Genomic DNA, 13,908 nt, shown 5'->3' on the forward strand with positions numbered 1-13,908 from the left:
ATATTAATTTCAAGATATGAAATTTTCTGATACAAATTATGACTATTTTTAGGCTTTATTCTGTTTTGTTGTGCTTTTACTGTAATATGAGGAAGAGTGAAAGTGTGACTTGTTTGTCATGATTCTCCAAGGAAAGACGTTGACGGCATTGTTCACCATACAGAAAAACAGACAGGCTGATTCTCCATGGGGTGAGATAGAATGATGGATATCATAGTTTGTCAGTGACAAACTGTCATATGTGGGTAAAGCTATATATGTCACGAATCCTGTCCATGGACTTCCGTTCATTCACCACCAGAGGTCACCCTTTCCATTACATTGACTCTCGCACAACACAAACTGTTGCATAGCACCCCGGACTACATATCCCATCATTCATTGCACTGATTACACACTGCACTGATTGCACACAGCTGTTTCATATCACTCACTCACTATATAACACCCACTCAAACAACCATTCTCCGCTGAGTATTGTTTAGCCTGTACCCTGTTCCTAGTCTCTGTGTTTCCTTGTTTTGCCTTGCCTTGCCTGTTTTCTTGGTTTCTGATCCTTGCCTGTTTCCCTGGATTTATCCCTCTCGTCTCGCCCCTGTGATTCTGTCTGCCGATCGTTGACCTACGCTAGCCCTAGGACTATTCTTGTGTTTTGCCCGCCATATACCTGTTTGCCTTTGTTCGACCCTGCCTGTTACGACCACGTCTCTTAAAATAAAGCTTGCAGATGGATCCACACGTCTCACGTCTCGTCAGCCCCGTTACAATATACAGCAGATATACTTGATTTTTTTTTCTAAAACAAATGAAAGATTAAACTTTATCATGCTGGTTTGCAAAAGGGTTACTGTAATGTTGCACCACAGAAAACATGACAACACTTAGAAGATTGCAGAGGTGATTTCTGGTAGGCCTGTGTCCTCTTCTGCTTACAATTGGACATTGTTACATAAGAATCTGATGTCTGACATGAATTATCATAAATTTTTTAATTTACTTGGAAGCTTACTTTAATTGAGCTCCCTTTAACAATGTACTAAAAATAGTGAAAATCTAGGGATGCGAAGTATAGTGTATGTATGCATTTATAATTTTTTTTAATGTTGAACATTTAATTGTGCTTGCTCATTTCCCCTATTTTTACATTTGGAGTCCAGTACTTTTGCTGCCATATGTCTCACTTAATCTTTAGTGCCTTATTATTATTATTTTTAATTTATTTAAACAAAATATAATTTTAATATAGCTGTTTATCTTTATCAGCTATTGATTTAGTTTTTTTTAGTTTTTTACAAGAGGTTTATAAAAAGAAGAATGTTTTTCTTCTAATCATAGTATTTAATGTCACCACTGAGATATTTCAAAAAAAGGCAGTATTCTGAAAAAGAAAATGTCTTTTTTTCCACTTATATTCTTGTTTTTCAAGGCAGTGGTTTTTGTGTTGTATGAGGTTTAAGGGAATAGCCAAAACTGCCATTAATCATGAAGAATCATAACCTGGTATTATTCCCCACAGCAGATAAATAATATATTTTCAGGATGAGGCAATATGGTCCTCTGGATAAAGTCCAAAATTGTTCATATGCAGGGCTTTGCTCTGTGGCGAATTGACAAGGGATGAGAGGCTTCCTCCGGCTGGGTAATACGGGATGTTTCAGAGCAATAGGTCAGAGGAGCAGGGGGATAATGCAAACATAGCCATTGATTCAGTGTGTGTGGGCAATACTTTATTTCAGAGGTAGTAAGACGTGCAACGAGGACTATATTCTGCTAACTCAGCCCTCGTGCATATGGCACACCTGTCAGACTTGATTAAAAGACCCTCTGCTGTTCTTCTTCTGGTGTGTGTGTAAATGGGAATGTGTTTGTCTTTTTATAAAACCAATTAAAATGACACATCTCTGAATGAGCACATTATCACTGATTTTGTGCCATGGTTTAGTTTGTGCACACATGTATTTGTGGTGTGTAAGATGATGTGCGTTTGCACAACCTGTCTATTTTGTCCTACTATGAGCAGTTAACTGAAGGTTAGACCATCACCGCTGATTATTCTGTTGTTTGTGTGAGTGATTAGGTTTACCATGGTGTGAAAAAAGGAAAGAAGAAAACGGGGGGAAAAGAGGGTCACACTTATACCCTTCCTTCCGTCTTAAAGGGATAGGTCAGCCATAAATAAATAAATATATTCACTCTGATGTTGTTCCAAACCTGTATGACTTACTTTTTTCTGTAAAACAAAAGAAGGTCTGAAGAATTTTCACTTTGTTTTTTTTCCATATGAATGTGGGGCTATCAAGCTCCATAAAAACATAAAAGCAGTTCATGCAACAAACATATTCAGAGTGTTCTGAAGCCATATGATAAACTGGCACACAAATTGGCACAAGTCATTATTAACTGAAAATCTTTCCATAGAAAACTTGGTTGACAACTGTAATCATTCACTGTCAGTGTATAGAACACAGCAGCTTTGATTGAAAGAGCTTCTGTTGTATAGGGATGCACTTATATTACATTTATAGTCAGTACAATAAGCAATTATTTTCTTGTTATGGCCAATAACCATTAAATTGCTGATATTAAAAATATACTATTTTGTCAAAATACATTTAAAATGAGACAACAAAAGTTTATCCTAAAATGGATCATTAAAATGGTTCAAGTAAATTAAGGCTTAAAAACCGTATGTACAGTCTGAAAAATAAATATTAATTTTGGCATTTGCTAAATAGCATTTAACAGTATTATTAAATTACTATTGTTATTAAAGATTAACTTTAAGGGAGCGTTAGATGACACAAAGGAAAACTAAATGTAAAAATATAAACAAATACTGAATGATACCAATAAATGAAATATCAAATGTGTGTCAACAACTGATATGGTACTCTTATAAATATCTTATTTTCTGTTCCACTCAAGAAAGTAAGTCAAGCAGGTTTTTAATTTGGTTCTTTGTGAGCAGTTTCATTTCAAAATATTCCTTTAAATATCAGTGAGTGTAGGAAATATGCTTTCGTGTACTCTTTGCAGTTTCAGAAAGCCAAAACTGAAAGACACAACGTGTGTGTCGCTTCACAGACTAGAAACTGCCTTTGCATGGGCGAGAGGGGTCCGCTGTCTTCTGACCTTCACTTTATGTATTTTTACTGAGTGTCACTGGGCCTGCAATAAACACACACACACAAGCACAGATTCTCACACCCACACACTCACCTTATTGGATGTATAACCTGGGGTTGTCTCTCACACAGGAGTGGTTTTCTGTAATGAAATTCCCAGTCGGAGTCAGGGCACATAAAGCCAGCCGGAATGAAATTCAACCACTGGAATCCCAGCCTTTCATCTGCAGCTTCTCTTTTCTGTCTTGTGTGTGTTTGTGTCTGTATTTAATGGTTGTGTGTCTGTGAGTATGTGTGCATGTGACCTGATTTTGGAGGGTCTGTAGGTGTTCTGTTATCAGCTTCTGATGGATGGTAGTTCAGTATGTCTCTCTTGGTGTTTGCATAGCTGAATTCAGTATAATGAGACTCATTAAAAGTCTGCTTATAGGAGGAAAGCGCAGAATCATGTACCTACCTAAGTTTGTTTTGTTTTGATAGGGTCACAGACAGCAGGAAAAACAATGCTAAATGCAAATAATAAATTGCAACTAACCGTGCAATTGTGCTTAATCCAAATTAATAGGCTTATCGACTAAAAGAGAAGAAAGAACACTTCCCAACATGATTTGTGCTGACCACATTCAAGAGACATTTAGAAAATGAACTGTAATATAAAACCAAAGCGTCAGTATTCCAAAATATTCATAATTTTGCCTATCGTTCAACCTGTGCAGTTCATGGCAAAAATAACAGGTTTCTATTTTAATGTAATTTAATTTTAGTTTAGCTAAAAATAAACACTTTGTCATCATATGCTGATGTTCATTAATTTCCAAATCCTTCTGATAGTTTTTCTTGTGAAAAACTCAAAAATGATGTTGTCAAATTTCCGAGCTGTTCTTTTCTATATAACCCATCTGGATGGTGATTTATACTGCCAGGCTATTGCCACAGTATCTCAACAGCAGTACATATGACTCTTGTGCTTCTTAACATGACCTTTCCACAGAAGAAAGAAAATAATATAAGCTTGAAATGGCATAGGAACAACATTATGGACAACATTTTCATCTTTGTCTGACCTATCCATTTAAGTTCCAACTTGTGTGTGAAATGAAGTTCTGAGAGCTTGGCTGTAATGTAATTTAGAGCAGTGGTTCTCAACTGGTTTTGCTTCAGAACCCACTGAACCACAATGGCGACCAATGACGGTGTAATGGAGGTGAAAGGTGGTCCCAGGCAACCCACCAGTTGAGAACCATTGATTCATAGTAATGGATCAGCAGAATGCGTTCTAAAGTAAATGGAAAATGTGAACTCATGGACTCTAATGTACATTATGGACATAGTATGTATTCATGTATATAAAGTAACAAACAAATTGTAGTGTTGATTGATTCATGTCATGCTTTCGTTGCGGCTCGTCTCTTGCCCTTTCTCAAGTTAGCTCTCTTTTTGTCTCACTATCAGCAGGGACAGCCAATAAATTTAGCATGCTGTAATTGTGCAGAAAACCCAACAATAAATTTCTCTTACATTTACATTTAGATTGCTGAATATTTCATTTCTTTCAGTCTACACTGCCTGAGAAAGTTCCAGTCATTGCTTCAGTATGTTTAAATCCAAATATACTGTTTGTGACCCTTAGAATTCACACTTTATGTGTGTGTGTGTGTGTGTGTGTGTGTGTGTGTGTGTGTGTGTCTGTATGTGCATTTTTCAGTGCAATTGTGTCATGACATGCCAGTCTTCTTTTTGCCTTGCAGTAAGAAACTCACAAAGCAACTGGAGGAAGGCAGGAAAATGGACCAAAAAAGTCTGTTTAATATTTCATAATTTCATCAGGATATATGAAAAAGAGAGAGAGTGACAGGAAAAAGAGAGCAGATAGAGTGAAGGGGTTGAATGAGAGTGAGAGAATAGGAGACGAGAACCCAGCTGGGGGCAAAACTTACAAAGATTAGATATCCAGTAACTCATGAATACAATTCAAAGAGCCTTTTTCTTTTAAAAGACAGACAAGTCTTTGCTTCATAATAATTGCATGGGCATCGTTTCATAATGGGAAATTGGTATTTGGTATTTCTTCTTTTTGAAATGTACACAAAAGAATTACCCTGTACCCTGGAGATAATGGCACATCAGCAGTTCAGAGTGCTGCTGAAGCACACAGTAACTTCAGTGACTCCTGTGCATTATGATAACACATTTGTGTTGTATACTTGCAAAAAATGTTGTTTCACTTGTACACAGTCAGAGAGCAGGTGAGAGAAAAAAAATTGTGTTACATTTACATTTAAAGTGTTTAGCAGATGCTCTTATCCACAGCGACTTGTGAAGTTCACATTTGAGACTGTTTTGATCAACAAATGGCAATTTGTAATTTACAATGTGATCTGCTAGGAAAATAAGGGCTTCCTGTGCAAATACAAACAAGTACTAACTGGTACATTTAAACCTTATACAGATACAATAAAACCTTGTTTGAATAAGCCAATGCAAGATTTGCTTACTTGGGTAATCCATGTATTATTGAATGAGAGAGTCTTGAGCCTGCCTGCTGAAAAAAATCACCTTCACAAAAGCTCATTAAGATCGATTGAACCAATTTTAGGGGAACGTAATGACCAATTAGCCTTGCCTGATGGCACAGTATAGTCTATTGAAGTCAAGACGTGCTGACTTGCATCTATATTCCAGACCTCCGGCCAAAAAAAGGTGTTGCTTCCATTACTCTTAAGTACAATGAATTGTTACAGGATTTCTATCTCGTCCTGAGGAGTTTCTTTGGTTTCAGCACCACAGTCAGTGGACAGTTCCAGTAAGTGCTCCCTGCAGCCAGCATTACACTTCTTATTACTTTTTAAATGGTTTTAAAAGAACATTATTTTGTGTATTTGGTGTAATGAAATGTGTTTATGCGGTTTAAAGTTCAAAAAACACATTATTTTCCACATACTGTACATACTGTACCTGCATTTGTGATCGGAGAAATGACAAACAACAAGTGCTACTCTACTGCCCAAAACTTGCGTTTGAATCATCCCCTTTAAAGTACTTTAATTTGCTACTGTAGCATATCTGAAAGAGTGTATTAATTTTAAATGGCAGTTTATTGTAGTGCAATTGCTAATTATGCTGACTAGGCCTATACCAGAGTTTTGGCCAAATAAACCTAAAAATGTGCTTCCTTTGGTAATGTCTAAATCGACAGGTTTTATTGAAGTCAAAATTAGTATTTTATGTGACTAAATCAACCTAGATTGATGCACCACCTAAAGTCATTTTGTAAGGGTAAGATTAGGCAGTGTGCAATTTATACAATTTATACATGACTTTCAGGGGGATTGACATTTTTAAATGGAATTTAATGGACCCTTTTCACATTTCAGGGGGTTCTCAGAAGCAGATGCCATCATAGCTGGGTAAACTTCTATAGTGGTGAACAGAAACTACTACAAATATAATTTTTGCGCTCCAATAGCAAAAGAAAAAGAAATCCATGATAGCGTTTCTATAACCTTACAAAAGAGGAGAAAATATAGAGAGACTGGTCGGAAGAAGAATTTTCCGTCACTCCCTCAGACTTTGTATTAGAAACATCTATGCAGCAGTGTTAAATATATACATTAAGGTAATATAACACAAAGTATAGTGTTATAAATGTACATTAATGAAAAAAATGAATAAAAAATAAAAATGCCAGATTTATGATGTTAACAACTGTTAAAACTAGTCATCAGTCTGTGAAAAGGTGATCTCAAATAGTCTTTTTAGCACAGTAACATCAACTATATTTTCAATTTTTAAACAAACCCAAACGTTTGCATGATAAATTCTATAAAAACATTGAAGTGATAACGTGACAACAAACACATGAAGCTTTGTGCAATGATGCTTATATTAATCAAACAGTAAAAACGACCATTCCCGCCCAAAACAACACGACTTTAGATGAAAGTTGGAAGCAAGCACTTGTGGCACAAGGTTATCCTGCACCACTTCACAGACGATGTGTGGAAAGAGAATTTTAGATCGACACGACAGTCATTTGCACATGCGCAAAACTTTACAATTTCGGTTTTCAATCAGATCAAGTGTTTACATGGCCTATCACACGGATTAGAAAAGGTTTATCCCACCCCTCTCAACCCGATTGAAACTTCAATCGGTTTGGGCATTTTTATTCCGATCGAGGTGTTTGCATGGAGCATTTTCATTCAGACTGGACTTTTAAACCGTGTAAATGCGCTTGTGTTTTGACGGTGTTCCTTCCCGATAATGTAGGCCTACTGTTGCTTTGGTTACCCCTTCAAGCAAAAACGATATATTTCTTTTGCGAACGTCAGTTTACCTCAGATGAAAATGGGCGCCCTGACTAATTTATAAACTTTGTGCTTACGAACCCACTGTTAGAAATGGCTCCATAAATAACAACTGCACGTATCTAAGTAAGCTATTATAGTTTTTTATTTAATTATTATTATTTTTATTGAATTATTATTAAATAAAATACACTATATTAAATCAATACGTTTCCTGCCCTGCTAAGATTAATCATACAGTGCATATTATTTGTAAGTTAACACGTTTACTTTACTTTACTTTTAGTCATTTAGCAGACGCTTTTATCCAAAGCGACTTACAAATAAGAAAAAGTAATTAAAACTAAAAGCTAAAACTCTATAAATACTATATATATGCACATTTAAGAAAAAAATAAATTAAATAAAAATGACAAATGCATACAACAACATTTCAAAACTAAACATTTAAATGAAAACAAAAAAGAAATAAAGCTAAAAACAATTCACAATATGAAAAGAACAAAAGGTATGAGTATAATAATGATTCTAACAACACTAAACACAGTTACACAGTTAACACAGACTAACCAGACAGATAAATAGATAGATAGATAGATAGATAGTAAAAGGCTTAACGCGCTGATTGCATTGCAGCGCCAAAAACTGCCCACGTTCCGCTGAAAGCTTTATTACTCTCCCTCAAATCCCTCCTTAGCAGAAAGAGAGAGAGAGATAGAGAGAGAAACAGAGGAAACCTCTGCTTTACACTCATTTGGACTCAGCTCAGAGCGCGGAGCGTTTCGGCGAAGGGATAGAGTACCTGCGATCGGACATCCAGCAAATTCGTAAGAGAGTTGACCGGTCAATTGAAGACATGCGCTCACTGGTTTGAAATCACGCGAGCTAAAACATCGCTCAGATTAAAAAGTACCACAGTAGGCTACTGAATTAGCACTCGAATGTGTATTTTCACATCACTCTACAGACGTGACTTTTTGGAGGGTGTTTGAGGAGGACATGACCTCAGTTGAAGTGTTTCTTGTATTGGATATAAACAATAAACGCTTGAGTCTGTGGAACTGAACAATCCTGGCAACTCCAGAGCAACATCCAGTAACGACGTCTGGGCTGGAGAGCAGGTGCTTGTCTCTTCTTAAAGAGGAAAACAGACAGAGGATGTGACCGAAATATGGGACAGTGTTTCCGATTAGCAATCGCAGCAGATTCGTATTTTATCGGCGTGTCCTTGTAACGCCGTCCAGTAGCCTACTGACTGAAGCGACCGGACCAGCGCACAGAGACGTCCTCCGGCTACTTCCACTCGGTGAAACCCCTGCGAGATCACCTCCAAAGTAACTTGCACGCCTGGTCGTCCCTGGAGCCCGCTCATGGGTGCTGCTGGACCGGATGGCGTGCTACTACCTTGTGATCAGCTCCACGCATCTCAGCAATGGACACTACCGGAGCATCAAAGGAGTTTTCCGGGGTCCGCTCTGCAAAAGCACCGGAGGCGAATCACCGGTAATACTACTCAATCGTCGTTTTTGTTTATTAAAGATATCGCCACGATGCGCTATTAGGAACTCATTAAGCACGTTTTGTTGGTTTGGATTGGTTTTACGTTTTAGTTAGTCTCAGTTAAAGTATGTTTATAAAACGCATGTGACAGCAAAATCTGGACATATACTTTTTTGATGGCCATATAGGCTACTAAGTGGGAACACCTTTGAATGAAATGGAAACGAGAGGATTTAATGAGCTAACTCATGTCATCAACATGACTTACACTTGTAATTTGCATTAGACAGTGAAATCCTAAAAACATTGTGTTTTATGTAGTATGGATGAGGGACTTTATGTATGTAATGTGTAAGGCATCACTGCATAGCCTATATCTCAGATGATGTCAGGCTTGTGAGTCCATGAGGCATTTGTGACTTTATTTGTGCTGTGATCACAGACCCCTGACGCTCTCCTAACAGAGACTGATGGCAGGTCTTGCTCTGTTGGGCTCAGATTGAGCTATATGTTAAACTTTGACCTCACTATTCTGGTACTAACCCACCTATGGATGTTACAACGCCATGTTTACAAGCTTCAGCAACTGAATGGGAAATTCTCTGATGGTTCTAACCATACGAAAACAGATCTAACTTTATTTCCTGAAATGTCTGTCATATTTGAGGTCGTACTGTTATTACTTTATCACAAACTACAAGTGAATCCATGTCCCTTACTCCAAAAAAAATAAAAATAAAATAAAATAAAGATCTAGAACCAGTTTTCACTTAGAAATTGCACAAATAATTACAAAGAAATGGCAAGTAACGCATTGAATTAAACATGACATTTTGACATGAAGTCGAAAAACTAAAATTGTATTTTTATTTTTTATGTATTTCTTTGATAAACATACTCCAAAAATATTTGTTTTATTTACAACATTTAAAAAAATTACAGGGTATACTGAATTTTTTTTTGTAGGATTTACTTTGAAACAATTTTCTTTCCGAAATTGCTGGTAAATTTCACAAATTACAAAGGCAAATAGCATGTAACACATTTAATTTAACATAAAATTTAGTAGTAAGACTAAGATTGTATTTTCTTATAAACATACTCCAGTAAGTAACGTTTTTTTGTTTGTTTGTTTGTTTGTTTTACAACTTTTAAAAAATAATTTTGCTGTGTAGTGTTTTTTTGCCATCCATATGTATGTGTAAAGGTCATCATGATACATGGGGCAACTTTTTGAGCAGTGTTGCTGGGCAATGTTTCCATCAGTGGGAAACCAGGTGAGACACAGGGCCCTCGACCGGTCTAAAGAATCCAGATAGAAATTGTTGGCCATTTTCAATGGGAAAGTGCCCAAGCAACACTGCTCAAAAAAGTTGCTCTGTGTGTCATCACCTTAATTCTTCGGAGAGCATCACTGGCCTCTTATGCTGACGATATTATAGTTGTTTTTAGTCAGCATATTGAATGACTTTAAAGTTTCCTTTTGTTATTTAATGCTTCAAAAAGAGCTTGCAGTAAACCAGAATTTATATGAGATAAATTAAGGACATAGCAGGACATGTTTAGTGCTTCTACAGAGCAGATAGAAACAAGAGATGAGAGCAGACAGCAGAGGGAAAGAAAACATTTTTGTCTTGTCCTGGCAGTTTCACCTGCCATTTTAGCCAGCGTTATAATCCATTCCATTCACATGCTTAATTGAGGCTGTGCTGGTGTATGTACCTAAACTTTGTGTCCGGTCCAGGCCTTTTACTGTTAGGAAAATTATGTATGGTAATGAAGACTTGTGCACAATCAAAGACCGGCATAAGTACGCAAATTGGGACTTGTACCTGTTGTACCTTGTAACTTAAGAGAGAGAAGAGTGTGAGTGTGTGTGTGTCTGTGTGTGTGTGTTTCATTTGGACTGCCCTACAGGACGGGCAGACAGTGCTGGCTGATTGGAAAGAAGCGGGGCTCAGTGGTGATAGTTTTGATGGGAAATTTCAGAGCAGCTTTTGTGATGGGTGCATTTGCTCCAGCTTAAATCAGAGTGCCATGTTCACTCTAACTCAAAGCATGTGGAGGACACGCACACACACTCATGCAGGGCAGGCACATATTCAAATGAACACAGACTGCAGAATGACATGCTCGGGTTTCTCAGCTGCTCTGACTGACAGCCTCTGTTGTCTTACATCACATGCACATTAATAATCGTTTGCATATGTTGCAGTGATGTGCTCCCAAAATGTCAGATATGCAATAAATCATTTAAGCTTTGCTAAATGTCTATAACATAATAATCCCGTCACTATGCAACATTTAGGGTGCTTTGTGTAAAAAGATGCGAAGGCCAAAAGAAAGCTTTGAGAACGATTTTCATTTATGGAGGAAGAAACATTGGTGGTGATTAAAAAAAATGGGCATGTCAAGTTCCAGTTGTTCTCTAGCCCAGCACTAGAGGGCACCTCACTGGTGCATAGGTGTCAGGTTTTTGTTCAAGATTCAATAATATACAGTATAATGTTGTCAGCAATGAAGAAAAGGAAAAATCTAGTTTAAAACACGTGCCAGTTCATGGGTCTTGAAATGCATTTTTAATCTTAGGATGTATTTTAATCAAAAACGGTAATAATTTTGATTATAAATGGTCTATACATTTTCTATCATAAATTTTGTCCTTTGATTTGATCGCTCCATTAGAAGGGGCGTGTCTTCTGTGAGACTTCAGTGTAAATGCCCACTGCTATGATTGGCTAACATCTTTGAATATGAAATGAGCATTACAGGTGGAACTCTGGAAAGTTTTTGTTGCGTTGTTACTATAACAGCTGCCAAGATTAACTAATTGTGAAAAATGTTAATTATAGCCTTATTCTTAGGACTACTTCAGTCTTCCACATATTCTGAAGTTTACAGAAACGAATGAATTTAAAACACGCACTGGATGCCTCAAGGCTAAAACTGCACTTTATCTCTGCATTTGACAGCACATTTTCGAATATAGGCTGTTCTTTTTTCTTCCTTAAAAAAATTAATAAAAATAATAATAATAATAAAATAAATAATTTTTTTTTTTTTTAAATTTTTGACTATGCCTCTAAATATTTTAAATTGAATTTGGTTTAGAAATAAACACATACTCCTCATAGAAGAGATACAGTCACTGTATGTATGAATTGCATTTTTTATGTATTCTTTGACCCCCTCAAAGGGGTTAATCCAAGTTTTCTCCCCCTAGACCAGCATACATTGCTATAAATGAGAGATTCTGTGCAGATTCTGCTCATAAAAGTTTTTAGAACAGCAAAAACAGCTGAATCTTCCTGCGTTTCCCTTGGCATAGCCTAAAGACCAAAACTAAACCTTACCAAATGTTCCCCATCATTGAGTCTCCTGTTTAACTCATTGGACTGGAATGTCTCAGTCTCAGTGAGGTGTCCCAGAGTACATATTTGAATTAGCTTTCTGCTACAGCAGTCAACACCTGTTCGTATGCCCTGTGGTTCACCCAGTATCATCAAGCTCATCTTATGGGGCTCCATCTCCGCTTTTTGTGGAGAGGCTCCAAACAGATCTTATGCTGAACTTGCTCAGTATCTGGGTTATTCCTTCTCACTCCGCCCATGATGCTGTGTGGATGTTTGATGTTGAGCTGCAGCAGGGACCCGGTTTGCATTCCAAACTGCCGTCTCCCACCACATTTTTAAAACATGTATACCACTGAAGAGGCATATGTTGATAGCTCTGCCTGCATGAGTGAGACACAAATGCACAATTTATGTGCAGAGGCAATGAGTTTTAATTAGTTCTAAAACATTACAGCTATTGCATTAGAGTGAAGGGACTTGTCGGTTTGTGTTGGCTGCTGCTGAGATAAAGAGGCATTTCTTCATGGCTTTGAGTGCAACGTTTTTTTTTTTTTTTTTTTATGCAATTTTTCAGGGGGATCACCCAGGTTTTATTTTTCTTTGCATTTATTTAAAATAGAAATCTTTTGTAACATAATATGTCTTTACTGTGTCTTTTTATTAATTTGCTGCATCCTTGCTGAGCAGAAGTATTTTAATCATTTCTTTTAAAAATATATGTTAATAGCCCCAAATTTTTGAATGGTGGTGTATATTTTTAACAAAAATGCTTCACTTATTTGAACTAATATTTGAACTTTTATCAACAAAATCAAAGTCATGTGGTGCGACCAAAATGCATGTTGGAAATAATGATTAAAATGTGTGCCCCCACATGTATTCCCACAAGAGAAAAATCCCACATGAATGTATTCTTGGTCCAAAAATGCTTTTTCAAAACCGAATGAAACCAACAAGAGTACAAAGAGTCATTTTCTGAGAATCTGGCAAATGTATTTCAAACTAGCTTTTTCTTTCCCTTCAAAGATTTTTTATTTATTGTGGACATACATCATTGACCCATTAAGTGGTTTTACATCATTGTACCATACTCAATGCTATAGGTCTGAGCAATAGTTCTACAATGGATCATAATGGCATGACGTTAGCTGCAGCAGTCACCATTTCATGTTTTACCTGACTAGTCAGATGACCTTTAATGACTCATGAGTGTTATGTTCAGGAAATGACAGGGTGATTTGAAAAACACTGGCTACCTAATGTCTTCTTATTTAACAAGGATATATCATTGCTAGAATGTAGTTACAGATTATTGAGTTTGCTGTTCATGCTACTTGCATATTAGCTCTTAAATTCTTCTGAACTGCTGCCAGTCGACTTATATAATGCTTGTTAAGAGCTGCCAGAGAAACTGTTATCTGTGATGGCACAACTAGCATTTTTGACACAGTACCAAATAAAGAAATTAATTAACAAAAACGAGCAGGTGCTCCTAAGTCTTTTGGCCCGTAGGGCTGTCATGTGGAGAGGCAGTTGTCCAAGTGCACCCTACAAACACACACTAATGAGTGTATACTGTAGTAAAATGAGTCCAGATGTAAGAAGTCTTAGTTGCTATATATA

The 13,908-nt window shown here is 36.8% G+C and overlaps 1 protein-coding gene across 1 annotated transcript in view; it reads left to right on the forward strand.

Annotated features, from left to right (window-relative positions):
* Nucleotides 1-8,188: 8,188 nt before the first annotated feature.
* The window catches only part of LOC107681584 (G patch domain-containing protein 8-like), a 125,543-nt gene continuing 119,823 nt past the window's right edge, over nt 8,189-13,908 (forward strand). The window contains exon 1 of the mRNA XM_016477896.1: nt 8,189-8,935. Within this exon, the coding sequence (XP_016333382.1) occupies nt 8,822-8,935 (114 nt within the window). The 5' untranslated portion in view covers nt 8,189-8,821. The remainder of the gene's footprint in view (nt 8,936-13,908) is intronic.

Source organism: Sinocyclocheilus anshuiensis, unplaced genomic scaffold, assembly GCF_001515605.1.
Source record: "Sinocyclocheilus anshuiensis isolate Anshui unplaced genomic scaffold, SAMN03320099.WGS_v1.1 scaffold2178, whole genome shotgun sequence".
NCBI classification, from domain to species: Eukaryota; Metazoa; Chordata; class Actinopteri; order Cypriniformes; family Cyprinidae; genus Sinocyclocheilus; species Sinocyclocheilus anshuiensis.